The 20,266-nt window shown below is 36.5% G+C and overlaps 1 protein-coding gene across 9 annotated transcripts in view; it reads right to left on the bottom strand.

Moving 5' to 3' along the window:
- chchd6a (coiled-coil-helix-coiled-coil-helix domain containing 6a) overlaps window positions 1-20,266 on the bottom strand; it is a 135,356-nt gene that overhangs the window by 58,610 nt on the left and 56,480 nt on the right. For all 9 annotated transcript variants that reach the window (XR_015522783.1, XR_015522782.1, XR_015522784.1 and 6 more), the window contains one exon: window positions 10,085-10,155. Coding sequence is in view for 6 of the 9 variants with exons in the window: in XM_087305587.1 (XP_087161713.1) it covers window positions 10,085-10,155 (71 nt within the window). In the remaining 3 variants the exon portion in view is untranslated. The remainder of the gene's footprint in view (window positions 1-10,084; window positions 10,156-20,266) is intronic.

Below are 20,266 nucleotides of genomic sequence, written 5' to 3'. Positions count from 1 at the left end.
CTGTATTCTGATGTGACTTTGTATGACTGTTCATATCAAGTCTTGATCAAATCTCAATGTTTTAGTTGTTGTTTTTTTATTTTTCAGTGACAATAATTAAACAAAATTTTGCTAAGTGTGTTTTTGTGCTGGTATATTTATTGATGTAGGCTTGTTGTGGATAAACATAGCACTAACACAGTCTAAATGAGTGACTCATAGACTTAATCATTCAAACAATTTGTTCAAAATGTCTGATTCATTGAGAAACAACGCAAGCAGTTATTTTAATGAATGAACTATTCAATCACCGAAAGTACAAAAAAAGGCTTCCTTCAGAAAAGAAACACAGCAGTGTTGCCCTGAAAAGCAACTGGTTCAACATGTTCTGCTAACTGTTTTCATTGGCAACAAAGAAAGAAGTCATATCAAAAACAGTCAATGTATGTATGTCATGTCATCAAAATAAAACCTTCATGGCAAATTATTTGAAAATGATTACTGCATTTTTATTTTCTTATTTTAATCCTCTTTTGTGTTATTTATTGTATATTTATTTTTTTAAATATACAAATAATAAATACAAATCACATTTATATATATATATATATATATATATATATATATATATATATATATATATATATATATATATATATTTATTTATTCTTTTATTATTATATTATTTATTTAATATTTATTTTACATTAAATACTATTTGTTTTTAATTTAAACAATTTAATTTAGATTTTATGTTGCTTTAAGTAATTTATAACTTTATAAAAACTCATTTTTAAAACATTTTCCTAAATTGTCCAACTCTATGTATTTATACAACAGTTCTGTCTGGTTCTCAAATCTGATTGGCTAATAGCTGTGCAATATTCTGCAATTCTACAGCCTCTTCACTCTTGTGTATTACTCCGCCCACATAGAGTTACAAGCAGAGGAATAATCTTGCTACAGTTGACAATTATCGCAGCTATTGAACAACATAATGTACTTTTGAGGCTTTTTTAGGCAAAGACATAGTTGTTTAGATTGCAACTATGCAGTTTATTTATAAGGATAGTGCCTATTTTAGTGTTGGTGGCCATCAGCCTGTCATATGGAGTAAAGCAAAGAAATTTGCGGTTGACGTTCTGCCACAAAATGGTGACAGAGATCACAAAATAAGTCCTTGGAGGGAGAAAAACTCTTTAACAAACAGCTGAACAAATCATTATAGAACGGGTAAGTTCTAAGTTGATCTCTCTCTTTTGTATTTTGTAGTGCTGTATTTATACCATAATAATCTAGTAGTGTTTGCTTTGCTTTGGCTTTTTCAGAGGTTATTATTGTGATATGCCTGATTGGAACAGAAAAATACAGGGAAAACTCGGTAGACTGATGGAATTTCATGCCGTTCGGCCTTATAAACTTAAAATTTCAGTGAAACCACATGTTTTGTCAACATGTTAGATATTACGCTAGAGAATCATTCAAATAAGAGCTCTAAAGTGACATTTGTGAAGTAGCAACGGCTTCTGCTGTTCTGAACTCAGCTGCAGATGTGTATAAAAAAAATAGTTCCTCAAACAAAAGGGTTATGAGATTCTTCATGTTTGATTTTCTTTTTTTTTTTTTTTAAACATGATTATGATTATGCAAACTGTTGTATAAAAGCATATATTGTATATTGTCATTGGTGGGGCGCTAAGGCACTCAGCCTGCGACCTAGAGCCAGCATACACCTCCCACCTGTGCAGATTTACAGCCATCTCGCACTGCTACTCATGTGATATTACCTTTATAGAACTATATATAATGTTTATAATTTTGAATAAATTTAATGCTTTGCAAAAACTATTGCAAAATTATTTCAAAATCAATTTTGATTGGACGTCACCAAGCTTCCTTGTCAACTTTTCATTTCCAGCAATCTGGCTCTGTACTGCCAGCCACCACCCACTTTTTTTTCCTTGTGTCTCTCAAAAATCACATCTCATTACAAAAGCAAAAACGATTGGGAACACTCTTTCATGTGGAATTTAAAGAGACGCTTCAGTCTGCTTTCAGCTCAGCTGTTTTCGTAAAAGCACAAGGTCATACGCGACCAACAAAGACACAGAGAATCTGAAGTAGTCATGTACAGATGTTCCTCTGTGCTCTGATTGGCAGATGAGGCGTCCCCAGAGTGAAGCTCATTACCCAGGTGCCAACATCGTTTGTATAACCTCAAAGCCCTAGCTTCTTTGCCATCTTCGCACCTACGACTGGCACTCGCCAACAGCTGGTGCAAAACCTGTGAGACTTGAGAGGGACAGGAGAGGAAAACAAGCTAACACAAACACTTACACACACGCAAATCTGAAGATCTGAGCTCAATGCCGTGCTGCCGCGCGACACGATACCTCACACACTGGGACGGCCTTGCCAGATTATCGTTTTAAATCCCTCTTTAAATCTAGCACAAAGCATGCTGGGAGAGAATTAGTCACAAGCCATCTGCAGGTTTAACGGTCAAAAGTGTTATTTTTGTTTTGTCAAACATAAAGGCAATTTTAAGAGTCGTCTGGTGAATTTGAGGATTTTAATATTTTGAATGATTGCCCTCCTTTCCCAGAAATTAGCTAACGCACAAAGGAACCCAGAGTGCTTTGTTCTGCAGGGGGTTCGGGTGAACAGCCAGACTTAACAGAAGGGTTCCTGAAGAAAATGAATTTTCAAAATGTCTGAAAAAAATCATTCTTTTTTTATTATGTACAAACCACTCAAGACAGACCAAAGACAAGCTCTGAGGTTGATCAAAAATAGCAGGTGTGTAAAATGGGAATGACATGTAAAGACATTCACCTGTTATCATGGAAACAGGATGAACTGCCGGATTCTATCTAAGACTACAGAATACACAAGGTGTGTCACTTGTATAGTTTTGAAAAAAGAAAAGTGTAGAGGTCTATATGGCGAATAAAGCCCCGCTTACTAGTACAATAGGCCAGGCCTGGCAACTAACTTGGCACCCTAGGCAAGATTTCAGGTGGCGCCCCGTCACATCGCAGTAAACTCCACTGCCAGTGCATAGTAATAAATAGCTTTTTGATTGACTACTACAAGCTGGGAAAACGTCAGATAAATATGCCAATGCAATTAACGTCATTGCTGAATAGATCTAATATTTACACATTTGCCTGAGGAAGGAATGATGAGGGTAGTTACATTACTATTACTTTTTTCCATAACATCTATGCCCTTCCATATCATTGGCGAACGTTAAAACTAACAGATAGCACTAAGGCTATTTATTGATTAGCAATCTGTCAACGTTGGAATGTAAAAAAAATGGGACAATAAATAGCTTCAAATGAGAGAATACATAGCAAACATTAGAAAATATTGACAATAATATAAAAAGGTTTAGCCTATTAAAATTGATGGCCTATACAGAAATTAAATAAAGCTATAAAATCTATTTGTATTTGCATATTGATTAAAGTTACTATAGTTATTTAGTGAAGAGCAGCAAATGAATCTCTCATTGTGTTTGTTTGATAACAGAGGTGTTAATGTAAGAATGCACAGATCTATAATGAAAGCATCCAACTAATTTAGTAAGTGTTTGTGCTCATTTAAGAGAAAATTATCTGTGTTTAAAATAAAGTGGGGAGAAAAACAGGACGGAGCAAAAAAAAGAAAAAAAAGAATCACTTTTCCGACGGTCCCTTACTGAGAGCTTCTCTCAGCGCAAGCTCTCCCAGCTAAATGCATATTGCGAGGGCAGTGGTCGTAATGTCGAGCAAAAAAAAAAAAAAAGAAGAAGAAATGACAGCTGTGAAACATAAACAGCTTTGTCTTTTTGTAGGAAACACACTTAAGATGTTTTTAGAGTAAGAGGTTTTTGAGTTATTGCCGTCTATAACTGAATGTGTCAGGAATATCGAAAACAAAACCAACTTAACCGCGCTCATTTTTGGCGCCCCCCTGGATGTACAGCGCCCTTAGCATTTGCCTATACTACGGGCCGGCCCTGCAAGAGGCAATCATCGATCGAAGAATTAGATGCACTGACGATTCTCCGTGGTAGAAGCTCAGACCAGACATGTGCTTTTATGACAGTTTTGTGTTTAAAAAATAAAAACACACTGGAATCTCAGTGAATACTTGCTTCATGAATATAAGAAATATACCCAAATAAAGCTTGAAATCTGTGCTTTTAAATAACCAAGTGCACTTGAAAACAAAAATGTTTTGGTTTTGTAATCTGTATGAAACGAACACGAGGTACAGTCCATCCTGTCAAACGTACATCACATGATAGCAACTACTCAAACGCCCACAAACTTGTAAAAAAAAAAAACTTTTATTTTTTTGTCATTTCTGGAGGAGATTTGCTATCAAGACCAAGTTGTGAATTACTTTAGAAAAGCAGCTTGATCTCACAAAGCATTATGCAGAGAATGATCATGTAGAACAGCCAGACATTAGGTTGGTGTCGTGATCTCGTTCCTTTCGAGTGCACATTAGCTTGGGCAACCTGAATATATGCCGATTTTGTTTGATTTGATTCTAGTAAAGTCTGTAAGCTATATATGTACTAGCTACAGGCAAAAAAAAAAGAAGAAGAAAAATAACAATAATAGGCAGGCTCTGAAATATCGGCTATAGAAATGTTTCATAAGAAATTTGTGGGAGAAAATTGAAAAATGGAAATCATTAATAATATATTAAATGTATATCGAAAGCTTGTCAAAGCCTACAAAAATAACTGCAAAGCACATTAATTAACAATCTTCTCATCACGGTTGATGATGCATGTGCTCTTTCTGTCATGTTGTTACGTGGGATTGTTTTTTGCTTTCTTCCACATGCTTCTGTTGTGTGCTGTCTTGATCACGTGACTCGCTAACTAGAATCAGCTGTTCTGCCGGCAGCCAAGCTCTTAGTACTCAGCTCCACCTATTTAAGAAGCGATAGTTATGTGCATAATTTGTCAGTTTGTTACTCTTGTTCATGATTTCTCTGTGTCTCGTCAGGACTCTCATTGATCTGGTGCACTTTTGGACACTTTTGTTTACTTACTGATTCTGTTACTTCCCAATCCCAATGCTGGACACTTTGCACTTGTTGCTCACTGAGCATTTTGACTAAATGTTAAATATCACTTGCATTTGGATTCATCTGACTAGTATGTTATTTCCTGAACGTTACATTTCTACCCTAGTTTGTGCAAACTTGTTAAGGCTATTTATATCTGAAGTATTTTTAAGCAATTAAGCAATTTTTTTTAAACTGACTGAGCCGAACTATTGAGCCTAAAAATACATTTAAAAAATCTTATTAAGATGCATTTTGAAGCTGCAATGTGACCTTTAATTAGGTCTTTTAATATTTAAATCTTTTACATACTTATAAAACCAGAGTCTTTATGTCATTTTTGTTCTAAATATTGATTTACTCAATGTAATTTATCTGTGTGTGTGTGTGTGTGTGTGTGTGTGTGTGTGTGTGTGTGTGTGTGTGTGTGTGTGTGTGTGTGTGTGTGTGTGTGTGTGTGTGTGTGTGTGTGTCTTTTGTAAATCATTCTAAAATTGTAGATCATTATTATTTATACTTTTTTTAAATTTGTAAATATATGGGGTATAGGCAGCAGAGTGCCGCAGTGGGTAACACTATCGCCTCACAGCAAGAAGGTCGCTGGTTTGAGCCTCAGCTGGGTCAGTTGGCATTTCTGTGTGGAGTTTGCATGTTCTCAAGTTTGAGTGGGTTTTCTCCAGGTGCTCCAGTTTCCCTCACAGGTCCAAAGACATGTGGTATAGGTGAATTGGGTAAGCTAAATTGTCTGTAGTGTATGTGTGTGAATGAGATTGTAAGGGTGTTTCCCAGTACTGGGTTGCAGCTGGAAGGGCATCCACTGCGTAAAACATATGCTGGATAAGTTGACGGTTCATTCCGCTGTGGCAACCCCAGATTAATAATAGGTCTTCATATCATTTTTTGTTCTAAATATTGATTTATCAAATGTGTATGTGTGTGTGTCTTCTTTAAATCATTATAAAAATGTATGTCATTATTATTTATACATATATTTTTTTTAATCTATAGAAGAGTAAAGCTACTTTTATTGTTTTGATGTCATTTACTGTCATTTCTCATTGATACACCTGTAAATTATTGTGAAAATAAATGACAGTCATTAAATCAGTATATTTTAATGTACAGAGGAATAAAAATTAAAGCTTTACTAAACTTTTACAGTTAAGTCAATCATGTAATTTCTAATTGATTACATACATCTCTGCTGTGTTTTTTTAAAACAAATACAACTGACACCAAACCCCTAAATTTTAAACCATCTGTGTATATTTTTAGCATTCAAAACAAAGTGTTACTTTAATTATTAATAATAAATGTTACTTTTTTTGCCCAAAATGCCAAGGACTTTTATTTTGTGGTCTAATTTTTATTTTTATTTTTTTCTGTTTTTATTTTTATTCCCTTTTTCTCAGAAAAACAAATCTAGTAATGCTATGATTTTTCTCAGAATGGCTAAGATTTCTTATATGAATCTTGAAACGCCTATGGAGAAAATAAATGGGGAAAATACATGTGGAAGCTAAACGGCTGAAATGTGGACAGGCACTGTTGAGCTAGAGATAAGGACAGTGGCCAGAAAGAGGAACAGACCAACCACCATGCAGGAGAAGAAGACACACGCTATAAAAATAAATAAATAAAAAAGGGAAAGCTCCTCAGCCTTTGTGAATGGTAAACAGCTCTGGGACAGCGATGAGGTCACGATGAGCTACAAACAATCTGCATTCATTTCAGCAGCTGGAGATTCATTTAAACCCACAGAGAACAAAATTTCCTGTATAGTAGAACATATTATGGATGTGTCCAAAGTCGGCTACTACTAGTATAGGTATTTGAATTTATTACACGACCGTTAGTAAAGTATGTTCTACATATGCAGTAGCAGTGATTCTCAAAGTGTGGTGATGTGTGGGCTAGAGGTAAAGTAATCACTGAATAATATAAGAAATAAAATGAACACACATTTAACCCTTTGACCTGTTGAAAACACTAATGTGATCAGATGACCATATTAAACTTTCTTATTAGGAATAAATCTGCCTTGTTTTTTACTGTGCATAGCAGTAGCTGATTAATTAGGCTACTACACTACTTTATTTTAATGCTGTGATGTATGGTGGTACTTGGAGAGACACTTTTTTCTGAGGTGGTACTTGATGTAAAAGGTTGCATCACTTTACTCCCATTCTCTCGCTTGGCATCATGGGATAGCCTAGAGTCCATTGGATGTGACACTGGGTCATCCAGGAACTTCTCGCCTACTGTTTTTCCAATACTAAGAATCTGGTTTTCACATACTATATAGTAGGGGTGTTCATTTCTGGGTTTTTTGAAGTCGACTATGATTCTCGACTCCTAATTTCGGAGTTGGTGGAATCAATTCCGTAATCGACTCCATTTACATTCAATTAAAATAGCGCAAGGATTAAACATGCTGTATCATATCGTGCTTTACACAATGCTACTGCGTCAATTGCAGCTTTACACTGTGCAGCTCTCTTGTGGTCAGACAAAACCAGCAGTAAATCATCTGTGGTTCAAAAAAAATAGTTATCAACCTTTACTTGTGCATATAGCAGCAGCCAATATAACATCTACATCTACAACACAACATAGCATCCTAATTTTACCTGCAGTGCTAATTTAAGATGTCAATCCACCAATAGTATCCGTAATTCCTCCAAATTCAGACATATACATATAGGCTACATTTCATTTATAACACAGCAAGCTTGACATTGCAGGCAGATCCAAACCAAAATCCTTTAAAGGCAAAGTGCAAGAGGTGTACGTGCTTCATAGGAATTTAAAAGTGAAAGCAAACTTCGATCAGCAGCACTATTTATATAATTTAATTATTTATTTAACTATTATACTATTTAAACATGAAACGTGTTATCACTCATTCAAAGTGTCATCATCGTGCTCGAGAATAAGCATTATAACTGTAGCATGTAACTGCTTCATTCAGAAAGATTTTAAAAAACAGACTCGACTCTAGGAGTCCATTCCTGTCCTGGAGTCGATTTCAGTGCTTGGTCCATTGAAAGTTGAGGAATCGACTCTTTTGGAGTCGACTCCCCATCCCTACTACATAGTATGAAAGTACACAATTTCAGATTGAAAAATTTTTTGAACATAGACATGAAAATAACATGTTTAACTTAAATGAATGTCAATCTTCATTGCTTTGGTGCAAAGATTTAAGCCTGGCCACAATTTAACGACATTAGATGTCAGATTGAAGCGAAAATAGTTCAATAAAACTTTTCAGTAAGATTTTGTTTGGCTGCAGTACCAAACATGACCACCAGATGACATTCAGTTAACATTAATGACTATACAAGGTCGCCCCCTGTTTTGAGGAACATTAACTGTATTTTGTTTTTCACACTTTTGACAATATTTGTAAAGTAAACACAATTCTAAAGTAGTATTGGCAGTTTGGTGGTATTTGATTTGAATTTAGCTTCTAAAAAACATCTAAACAAAATTTTACATGTGGATTGCTGTAGCAAATTATCCTTTACAACTCTGATAAGTATCCTTGTTGCATATTAATAAATAACTGTTGCTCAGTAATATCTATCAAAAATCCCTCACCATAAATGGAAAATCTAAATTAAGCCTTTAAAATATATACAGTTAAACATGATTGCTTTAGGTTTAGACTACAATATTACGTTTAAAAATGTAACCGTAAAAGGTCCTGCAGGTTGTAGGGTGACATTTCATGTTTTTTAATCTATTACTCTTCCAACCTAACATAACATAACATAACATAACATAACATAACATAACATAACATAACATAAAATTACAAAAATTATGGTAAAAAGTGCATTCAAAAGTCTTAGACCATTGCAAAAATATATAGTTGGTATTGATTAGTCAGTGTTAGTGGGATGATGACAGTTAATCAATTAATCAATCTCAACCTGGCCAATTCCATAACCTGCTTCAGCGAGGAAGGAAAAATACCGATAGCAACCTCAGCATGAAAGTGATGCCAAAGAATAATAATTGATGTCCAGGGGAGGGATCTTCGAATGTTGCATTTACGTTAATGAGAATCTGGAGACACATCCTGGCATGTTCTGCTCCTTCCACCTACTTTCATTCCACCATTTGTTGAAATGGGAAAGAAACGAAGCATCTCCATAGAAACCAGGCCACCTTCCTTTGAAAGCAACAGAGCAAGGCTGCGACGGTGCGGTGCTTCTGACCCTATCATCAATTATGGACTATTTCAGGGAGTAAACTAGAAGACCGCAGAAAGGCTTACCTTGCCGCCAACATGATCATTAATTTAATGAAACATCTTCAAGGCACTAAAAAAACAGTCTCTATTCAAGAAAGTCAAGGTTATTATGAGGTTGTTATAAAGCCAGAATAAAATCAGCATTTTTTTATTTTCAGGCATGTTTGTTTGGTAAATCAACTTTTTAATCTTGGAACTTCAAACTTTGTGGTCTGTTCACTTTTACACCCACTTGACTAAAAAAAAAATAATGTTTTTTTTTTTAAGTTTGCTTACTTTGGGTGTCTAATTTTACTAGCTAATGAATTTAAATCCTCTTTCTAAAACTCTCCCTATAGCTAATTCATTCATTTTCCTTCAGCTTAGTCTCTTATTTATCATGAGTTGCCACAGCTAAATGAACCACCAACTATTCCATCACATGTTTTGCACAGCGGAGAGCCTTCCAGCTGCAACCCAGTACTAGGAAACACCCATACACTCTCGCATTCACACACACACTAATACACTACAGCCAATTCAGTCCATACAATTTAACTATACTGCATGTCTTAGTATTGTGCTGGAAACCGGAGTACCTAAAGGAAACCCACATGATAACACAGGGACAACATTCAAACTCCACACAGAAATGCTAACTGGTCCAGCTGGGACTCAAACCAGCAATCTTCATTCTGTGAGGCAACAGTGCTAACCACTAAGCCACTGTGCTCATTTTAATCGTATAAAAGATTTACATTATGATTAGGTGACAATTTTGTAAACTCTTACTTTATATTGGCTTCGCTCCTGGTTGCAGCAGCGTGGAACTGTTCGGCAGACATCCTGAAGCGTTCTTCATTCTGAAACAAACAACGAGGATATTAACTATGAGATGAACCTCTGCATGACTGCTAGAATACAATGAGCATAAACATGATAAAAAAATAAATATAATGATGCAGAAAATTGCTGGTAATGTTATTTTGCAATCTTTAACATATAAAAAGCACTGATTTTTTCCATAAATATAAGCATTTCAGACCGGTTCCAAACCTTTGTAATGCAAATTTATTTGAAACGTGTCTTGGGAAGGCACTTTTAAAAAGTGCTTCCTGCTTTTTTGTGTTTGATATAATTTGCACATATCAAGATCTCCGTGATCTACAACCATTATTGGGGGGGGGGGGGGGGTACTTGTACATGTTTATGTTCTCCCAATTTGCAAAACAACAATACAATAATAAAACAAAAAACGATGAAAAATGAAGCAGAGTATTATCCAGTTATCCCAAGAGACTTTTGGTATCTCTGGATTATGAATTATTTAAATGCAGCTGAATAGTTCCTATTATGCCTTTTTTTTTCAAAATGATAAAAGCCTCAGGTGTCCCAAAAACGTTTCTGTGAAGTTTCAGCTTAAAATACACTCAATTTCCCTGTGTGACTGTGTAGCTTTTACTCCTAATGTTGTAGGAACCAAATGTCCTCAAAAAGTATAGCGATGCATCATTTGGGCCATTTTTTGGTTCCCAAGATAAAAATGGCTCATAAATCACACAGAATTAAGTATTTATAAATGTAAAAAGCAGATTTCCTGTGAGGGTTGGGTTTAGGGATAGGTTTGGGGTATAGAATATACAGTCTTTACAGCATAGAAATCATTACATCTATGGGAAGTTCCCACAAAGATAGCTGTACAAGCAGGGTTGGATTTAACCAATAAGAAAGATAAGCAGCCTTTTAGGGCCCCATGGAATTAGGGGGCCCTGACTAATGCCAGGAAGCCTATATTAATCATATAGCTCTTTTAAAAATTTTCATATAATTTTTAATCATGTGTTGTAAAATCTGTCTACAACCAGTAACATTTTAATGTTATTACTGTATTTAATTTCACATTAGGAAGATAGGCTCCACTTTAAATATATATTTTTAACATGCAGTTAATTTACAAAAAAAGAAAAATTACTAAGAAAAATAATAATAATAATAATCTACAGAGAAAGACAATGTATTGAGTTTCAATGCTAGGGCCCCATACATGAAATTGCATAAGGCCCCTAAATCCCTAAAGACTAGCGCACGCTTATGGTCCGGTGCAGCCTTCGTCACATAGCCCTCATCATTGCTGATGTGCATCTTTCAAAAAAATTAACTACACGTTGCAATAATATCTTTCCAAATAGAGCTATTTAAGAGATCTGTATGAAACTGCATTCATATCGCAATATATATCACAGAAAAACAAGATAACGCAATGTCCGATTTTTTCTATATTGTCCAGCACTAAAATACAATTGTGAATGTTTGTGAATTTACACAGCATTGAGATGCAGACTGTACATTCACCCTCGGCCACTTAGAAATGCCCTTTACAGGAATTAGTTAAATATTGAAATGTGTGCATCATACTCAGGACTACAATTAAAGGGTTTGTGAGAGTTGGGAAGGCAGGCAATAGTGACGAGCTTCATTTGAAGTGACTCTAGATTTTTTTCATGCTCACACAGCAACAATAAATGCTAAAAAAATCATGGTTGAGAACATAAAAAAGTATAACCCCTTTAATAGCCTGCATCTTTCTAATTCTACACATCACATAAGAAAAATGTCTGGCTGTTTAAGCACTACTGCTTTTAATTATTAATGCTTTTAATGAGCCGTTAAGCACCAGCAATACTGAGCAAATGTTAAAACAGCTGTCTCAGGTTCTGATACAATGAACACACAAAACTATTTTCAGCTTGTGCAAAATAAAAATTATATTGTGCTTTAGTAATTTCATTTTTTCCTAAGATTATCGCTAATGTTAAGACAGGGTTTTGTGCGCTAAAAAGTCATTATTTAGTCACCTACAACCCCTTTCCATGTTTTCTATGAGAATGAAATGGTCCTTAAAGGCTGCTCTGCATTTAAAGGGGCCCTTTAATGCCCATTTTTACAAGATGTAAAATAGATGTCCCTAGAGAGGGTATGTGAAATTTCAGCTTAAAATACCCCACAAATTATGTTTTGTAACTCTTTGAAACGGCCCCTTTTAGGCTTTGATTCTAATTGTGCTATTTTGGTGACTGTCGCTTTGAATTCAAATAAGATTGTGCTCTCTTCAAAAGAGGGTGGAGCTACAAATGCCTATGTGTCAGCATAGTGGCAGATTCAAAAACGACTAAAATCCTACAACAAATGAGGGCGAGATCACCACTGATGGGTGGGACTTTCATGGGTTTTAATGGGTTTTAATAAAGTGTGATAAAAATATATATATATATAAATATACATATAAAAGCTTTTATTGGTTAAGATCTGGCAGATGAAACAAAAGATGAAAAGTTGGACATTTCCTAAGTCAAACATGGCAAGACGTTAATATTTGATATTTGCTTTAGGGGTGGCACAGTGGCTTAGTGGTTAGCACTGTCCCCCCAAGAGCAAGAAAGTCGCTGGTCCGAACCTCGGCTGGGTCAGTTGGCATTTCTGTGTGGAGTTTGTACGTTTACCCCACGTTCACGTGGGTTTCCTCCGGGTGCTCTGGTTTCCCCCAGAGTCCAAAGACATGCACTATTGGTGAGTTGAATAAACTAAATTGGCCTTAGTGTATGAGTGTGTGTGAATTAGTGTGTATGGGAGTTTCCCAATACTGGGTAGCGCTGCAAAAAAACCTATGCTAGTGTATTTGGTGGTTTATTCCACTGTGGAGACCTCTAAAACAGAGACTATGCCAAAGGAAATTAAATGAATTAATGAATGATTTTTGCTTTAGTCTCTTCTGCTGTACAGGTAATAGTTCTAAATAAAAAAGGACAACAGTGACATCAGTAAGTAGATGTGCTTTTCAATCACTTACAATGTGAACGTAGCCTTTGGGTAGGCCAAATCTGAGTAAAGAACTGTTAACATGTAAATGTGGGCAGTCGTGCAGTAATGGATTTAGAAAAAAAAGATCTCCATCATCAGGAAGCAACATTATCAAAGGATGAGCTCATTCTAGAAAATGCTAAACAGCACGTGCTGAGAGCGGATCCTTTATCATATACAAAACAAAGAGTGAAAAAATATGATGCCGTCAAGCAGGATTACTGGCACACTGACCCAAATACATTTCCTGAATCCCTTTATCCTTTCGGGGAGCGATCCCTGACAGATCTTCAATTCGGGGTCATTTTCATGCCAGCAGGAAACACTTAATGCTGTAAAACAAAACTAATCCTCAATAACAAGAGCTCTGCTGCCAGGGCCGGTGAGCTTAGGACCCTAATTCTGCAAATGAAAAACACTTACGCGCAGACCTCAAGCGATTGTTGAGATTTACACAGGGCCATCTGAAAGTTTCAAAGCACTTTGTGACATTTTTCAAGCCCTTCATTTTGAGATAATGATATCTGACCATCATCAGAGCCACTATTCAGCAGCTGACAGCAGATGGCATTCTGCTAGAAATGAACAAGCGACTCTAAATGAGAACTCTGATAGTAAAGATAAGGGTTACCGAAATGAAGAAAAAAAAATTATTGCATCCTTGCATGTATTAGCGCCGAACAGCCCTTCCTATAGCATAGCAGCAGGAAGGGATTTGTTGGTTATAATCACGCAGCTGGCACCTGCTTTGTCATTCTCCTCTTTGCCTGGCACTGCCCGTCGGTGACACCCTCGCCTTTCAGTCACAGCCACTGCATTTCTAATCCAATCAGCATTTTAATCTGTATCGGGCAGCTATGCTTCGCTGCAGGGTGCATTTGCTGCAAGATTTCCTCCCAAGGACGAGCACTTCCTGTGACAGACAGGGAACTGCACTGGGGAATCAATAGACGCAAAGCAGCCTTTTTTTATATAAAGCTTTTGGGGGGTTAATTTAATTTATTTTCATTCAGAAAGGCAACAATAACTGGCAGGAAAGCGGTATCAAATGCATTTCGTTTTCCACAACGTTAAGGTTATTGCACACTGAATCCGAAACTTTTGTCCGTAATTTTTACACATAAAAAAATGTATGCGACCTCCCGTTGTGTCAAATGTATTGACGCCCTGCCTTCAAAACTTTTGTCTGTAGTAAAAAAAATTAAACCGGATTTGATTTCACTTTGAGAGGTGTTTTGACAGCTCAGAGCCATCGTACAAGCGACAAGCAAAATACAAAAAGCCGTCATTTGAGCTACAGATAACTTTATGACAGAGCAAGTGTGCCAAACCGCTGCTTTTGAGCGATGCTCCCAGCCGTTAAATCGCCCCCTGGGGGTTGGCTGCAGTACAAGTCATAAACCCCGCCTCCTCCATGTTAATAAATGAGACTTGAGCCCAAATAAAAAAAATAAATGTAAATATCCTGTTGATATTTAGAAATCTTGGTGTATTTATCTTTTAAACTCACAATTAAATACATGGTAAATCGTTATCTGTGGTGTGTATATTTTTAGACATTTCATTAGGAAGCATGGTTCCCTTTCGTTCCGTTGCTTCGACACGTCAATGCGGCCACCATATATTATAATGTCTGTACTGCCAGTCTTGTCTTCATTCCTTTTTCTTTTTTTTTTTACTTTGGAAAAAAGATGAAAACAGTATTACAGCTTGAGTTGACTCTGAAATGTTTTTCCCTTTTATTGTAATGGGTTAATGGGCTATTTGTACACAAACTTTTAATTTTCAGCCAGGCAGCCCAAGGGCTTCCTGTGAACTGTCTTTCCATTATAATATAAATGTAAATGTCACTTTAAGATCTGATTGCTTCAAAAATCAACGATCTTGACTGCCTGTTAGATATATAATATATGAAGTGGGTCTCAGATCAGACAAGAAGCACTGTATTACATTCCATTTCCCCCTGCCATGTCTTTAAAATATGACAATTTATTTCATCTCAGTATTTTCAATGTAATTTCTGCGCTAGCCTGTTGCTACTGATGGCGCTAGTGGTTAGACAGTATTTCATCTCATTTTACGCTTGAACAACTAAATGAATGTTTATTTAACTGAATGTATTGTAATTACATTACATTGAATGCTGAAAAAACACCCTTGTGAAATTGAAAATAGTAACATTAAGCTTTCACAGGAAGTTTATTGTTGGCTTTAATTTAATTTAATTCTAGCTGTGCAGAGATCCCATTAATACACATCGGACTCGGTGTGCAAAGTTTATTTATTGAATTCGTGAATGCATATAAAAACTCCGGACTTTAGTGTGCAAAGACCTTTACTACAAAACAGATACTACAATAAATGATCATTTCCTTTAACTTTATAAAGAAGTAATCATAAAGAAACATACAGTACTTGAGAACATAATCAACAACCTAAAATAATTACTGAATGATCATGTGACGCTTAAGACTGCTGTAATGACTGTTGTAAATTCAGGTTTGCACTTAAATAAATAATAAACAAACAAAAGTTACTACAATTAATAATTTTAAATGACGAAAAATATTATATATTTCTTTTTATTAATAAAGTATTATTACTAGTCTATAAATTAATAAAGGCCTAGGACCTCAATACATTACAGATATGCTCACTGAATACAAACCTAACAGATCACTCAGATCATTAGGATCATATAAACTAGAAATTCCAAAAGTTTTTCCAAAGCAGGGTGAATTGGCCTTCAGCTACTGCGCCCCTGCTGCTGAAATCAGCTTCCAGAAATGATCAGATGTGCTCCAACATTAGATACATTCAAATCAAAACTGAAAACACATCTGTTTAGCTGTGCCTTTACTGAATGAGCACTTTGCTATATGTCTTTCTTTTCTTTTTCACTAATTTATAACCTGTTTTAACACATTTTAATCTGTTTTAATCACTGTTATTATTTGTTTTTATTTTCTTATACATGTCTCTTTTATTCCTCTTTATGTAAAGCACTATGAAATGTCACCGTGTATGAAATGTGCCATATAAATAAACTTGCTTTGCCTTTTTTTATACAGGTCGTTATTAGGTTTTTGTATACTTTATAAAGTATTTGTAAACTAGTCCACAAAACTAGTCTTATGCTGCACAGGTATAGAAAATAATATCAGAAATAAATATTAGAAATAAGACATTTAGTAAATTTCAATACATTTTTCATTAGTTGTGCACAATCCATAGAACCTTAAAGGTGAATTTCTCTATATTGAGATTTTTTGAAGCGTCAGAATATTTGTATCTCAAACAAATTCTGTCCTGAACCAACAAATCTTACATTAATAGAAAGACTATTTATTCAGCTTTCATGTCATCTATGAATCTCAATTTCCAAAAATCATAGAGTCATATTAACATGTCGTACCAACTTCAAACTTTCTCAAACTTTATGTCCCAATTAAAGTAAGATCTTAATGAATTGCTAATGTAAACCTACCCTGCTGTTTTAACAGCGTGTGCTAAGGTTTGAGAGTAACAAACAAAAATGGAATACTTCAAACTAATAAAATCACTGTCAGCAGGTCAGGTTCTGTTAGACTTAATCCACCTACAAATATGTAGAAGACGGTCTTCTCTTTAAACAGCAAAAAAAAAAAAAAAGATCCGTTATATAAGCAAGGCATCGTTTATATCTTAAAAATCATGTCCAGACATCCTCTGGGTGATTAACCGAAACAAGCAAGAAACATAAATATGAAAAATTGATAAGGCTGAATAAGCAGACGCCACATAATCAGACTTTTCTTCAGCGCATCAGCATTTACTTTTTGCATTACCATACATAGATGCAACACAGCAAAAACGCATGCGAAAAAACTCCTGGTCTTGATTGTAATGCTGCTCCACCTCTCTGCTTCTCGCCATTACAGAGTCAACGAGCTATTACACCCCTGCAGCCCCTGACATCAGCGAACAACCAACACGGAATGAAAAATATTTTAAAAATTGCATAAATCTGCTGAAGAGAAAAAAAAAACATTTTAAATACTTTGAAGTAAATTAATTTTAGATATGCCAATGTTGGTGCCCCAGGCAAGAGAGGGCCAGATATCTACCATTGGTCCAGGTGAAACCTGCCGCAGCTGGTTAGGGAATTTCTAGAAGGAGAGCTCCCGTTGACAGCACGTCAGCCCGGCTGCCAGGTTTTCAGGAGGATTATTATCTCGTACCCACGCTCAAGTGCTTCAAAGTGCTTTGCAACTAGTGACAAGGGAGAAAGAGAGCGAAGTAGGGGGGGAGGCTGAAAAACGGAGGGGCAATAAAAAAAATCTTGTCTAGAGAGTGCGAGGCAACTAAGAGCGGGACGCAGACATGACTGAAGAAGCTTTAGCGGGATTAGAGAGCGCTAGCGCTAATTCAAAACTGTGGCGGAATGCTGCTGTTTACAGCTTTTGCTTTCAGCGGCGCTAACTCACAGAAATTATGGATGTTAGGCGATTATGTGTGCAACCTTCAAAAAGAACTAGGGGGGGAAAAAACACCACGTTTGCGCCGATAAAAGCCATTCGCCACTTGCAATGTGGAGAACGTTCCTGTGGTGGCTCGTCTGCGCTGCTGAGATAGACTTCTTCAGCTGCACCTGCCATTGAGGAGAAACAGGAGTAGCAGGATGGATACGCCTTACCTCTAAGAGGTCTGTAATGAAGATACACCCCCTTCGAACCCATTCCCGAAATCCCCCCACCCTCTACAAAACCCCCTTCTGGGGTAACAGCAGTCTTGAGCAGACATGCCAACTGCCTGCATTATCCTACTCCCATGGTCTGACTGTGTCACACGGCAAGTAAAGCCTGACTGCAAACACTCTGTGCGCCTTTTATTGCCAGCTTCTGATCCCTTTGGCAAACGGCGCATCCTTGTAATGAGGTAAATATAAATACTGGGGCATCTGACACACTGAGTTGATCCTATTTGCTATTAGACAGAAGATAGCTCATCTGTAACCTCAGTGCGTGTGGGATAGGGAGTGTGTATGTGTGTGTATGGGTGGGAGGGGGCTCCCAATGTAGAATGTTTATTTATGATGATCGCACAGTAATTAGCACTGGGTCGCCATTAATCCTCACAGCCTGTGTCTGCCCTGAGCCAGCGACGGAGATTGACACAATGTGGACCACCCCCTCGTGCCCTGACGGAATACTTGTAGCATAAATTTAGTTAACCACCTCCCTACTGCCCGCCTGAGAGCGAACGTTTAGATTGTGAATCAGGACTGAGCACCATTATTGGCATTTAGGGAGGTATTGATTCAGTAGCTGAATTTGAAACGAAAGGGCAAAAAGGATGCAGAACTGCAATTGAAATTTGACAGGAAGTAGAATTTAAATTACACAAAAGAAGAAAGTTTAAGCCATGTTGGAAAGCAGAAGCCACTGACTCCAGTGGTATTTTGTTCCTACTATTGATGTCATGGGTTGTTGGTTTCCACATTCTTCAGAAAACCTTGTTTTGTGTTCGGAAGAAGAAAGAAATTGATAAATGTGTGTATGTGGACTATCACAAGAATCTAGACAGACATGCAGAATAATACACAGACTAAAAGACAGACTAAAAGATAGAAAAATAAACTGCTAGAGACAAACAGAATGATTGATTGAGACAGACCGAATGACAGACAAACTAGTTGGACATTAAAAAAACAAGTCCTAGGAAGTGATGCTTATAATCAATGACTATATCTGGAAACATGGAGGAGTGAAGGCGGCTGCATGATTCACCGAAACAAAGCAGCTCATAAGAGTCACTTGTTTGGAAAACAGTTCAATAGACGACAATATTTTAATTATTACAGGTTTGTGTATGTTATATTTTAATTATTACAGGTTTGTGTATGTTATATTTTAATTATTACAGGTTTGTGTATGTTATATTTTAATTATTACAGGTTTGTGTATGTTATATTTTAATTATTACAGGTTTGTATGTTATATTTCTGTCCTTACAATGATGCGTCCCTGCTGTACCAATCAATGAAACCGATTTATATTTAACACACGGGGTTCACAGTGCTAAGGTAGCAGATGCTTTTTCTCAGGGTGGCAACAACCAACCTGTAGCACCCTAGTAGGTCTGTCTCTCGTAGAGACTACTGTCACCTACAGGTATTGAAACATACATTCACTCTTGCAGGCAAAGAACATCCCCTCTCATTTCAGTGGACAGTTTCAGCATGTTCAAGTACAGCTTTTTGGTTCAGACAGGACCAGGTGCACCCGATGCGAGGCAACAGCAGTCAGTTTTTGTTGCTGCTAGCTCTTTGATGACAGTTTGGTGTATCCTGAGCTTTAAGGCCCGTGCACACAGAGACGTTTTTTGCTCAGGTTTTCCGTCAACGTTTAACACCTCGTGACTAAATAAAGGGCGTCAATGTGGTTTTGCATACTTTTCTGCTCGACGCCTGTAAATATTACTTGGGTTTGAATCCGGAAAAAACGTCTTGAAAAACGCTGAAGATAAACGCACAAGAAAAGCGTCCCGGTGAGTAGAAGCCTTTAGACATACAGATTGACGACAAACTGCAAGGTAGACCCACAGAAACATGAAGACCAGGGGTGTCCTGGAGGGCCTTTGTCCTGCAGATTTTAGCTCCAGTTTGCCTCAACACACCACAACAACACAACAACACCCTGGTCTACGAGTGCTTGCAGTTTTCATTTTCACAAATCCACTAGCCGTGTACATTTTTGACAAATCTCAAATATGTTACTAAGGCATGTTTTCTCATACAAGACATTTCTTTTCAATTCACCGAAGACCGCGGTGTACATTTCTGCCAATCTCAACATCTTGTTTGATGTCATGCATAATATATCAGTTTCATATCAACTGACCCACCAACCCCCTTTTTTAAACTCAATCTAGTATGATTTAAAAACCCTATCGTTAACAAAGAAAGCTATTGCAACCTTCTACTATGACCTCACAAAGATTTTTTGGGGTTTTGTTTTACCTGGTGTTACCTAGGGCTGTGCAATTAATCAAAAATCAATTTTGATTTCAATTTTGGCTCAAATACATGCAAAGATGTTTCAAAACGAGGTGCTTAGCAAATTAGTTACTAGGGCT

The sequence above is a fragment of the Danio rerio genome, chromosome 23 (genome assembly GCF_052040795.2).
Source record: "Danio rerio strain M-AB ecotype USA chromosome 23, GRCz13ab, whole genome shotgun sequence".
Taxonomy (NCBI): domain Eukaryota; kingdom Metazoa; phylum Chordata; class Actinopteri; order Cypriniformes; family Danionidae; genus Danio; species Danio rerio.
This window is presented reverse-complemented; position numbering and strand designations above follow the sequence as displayed.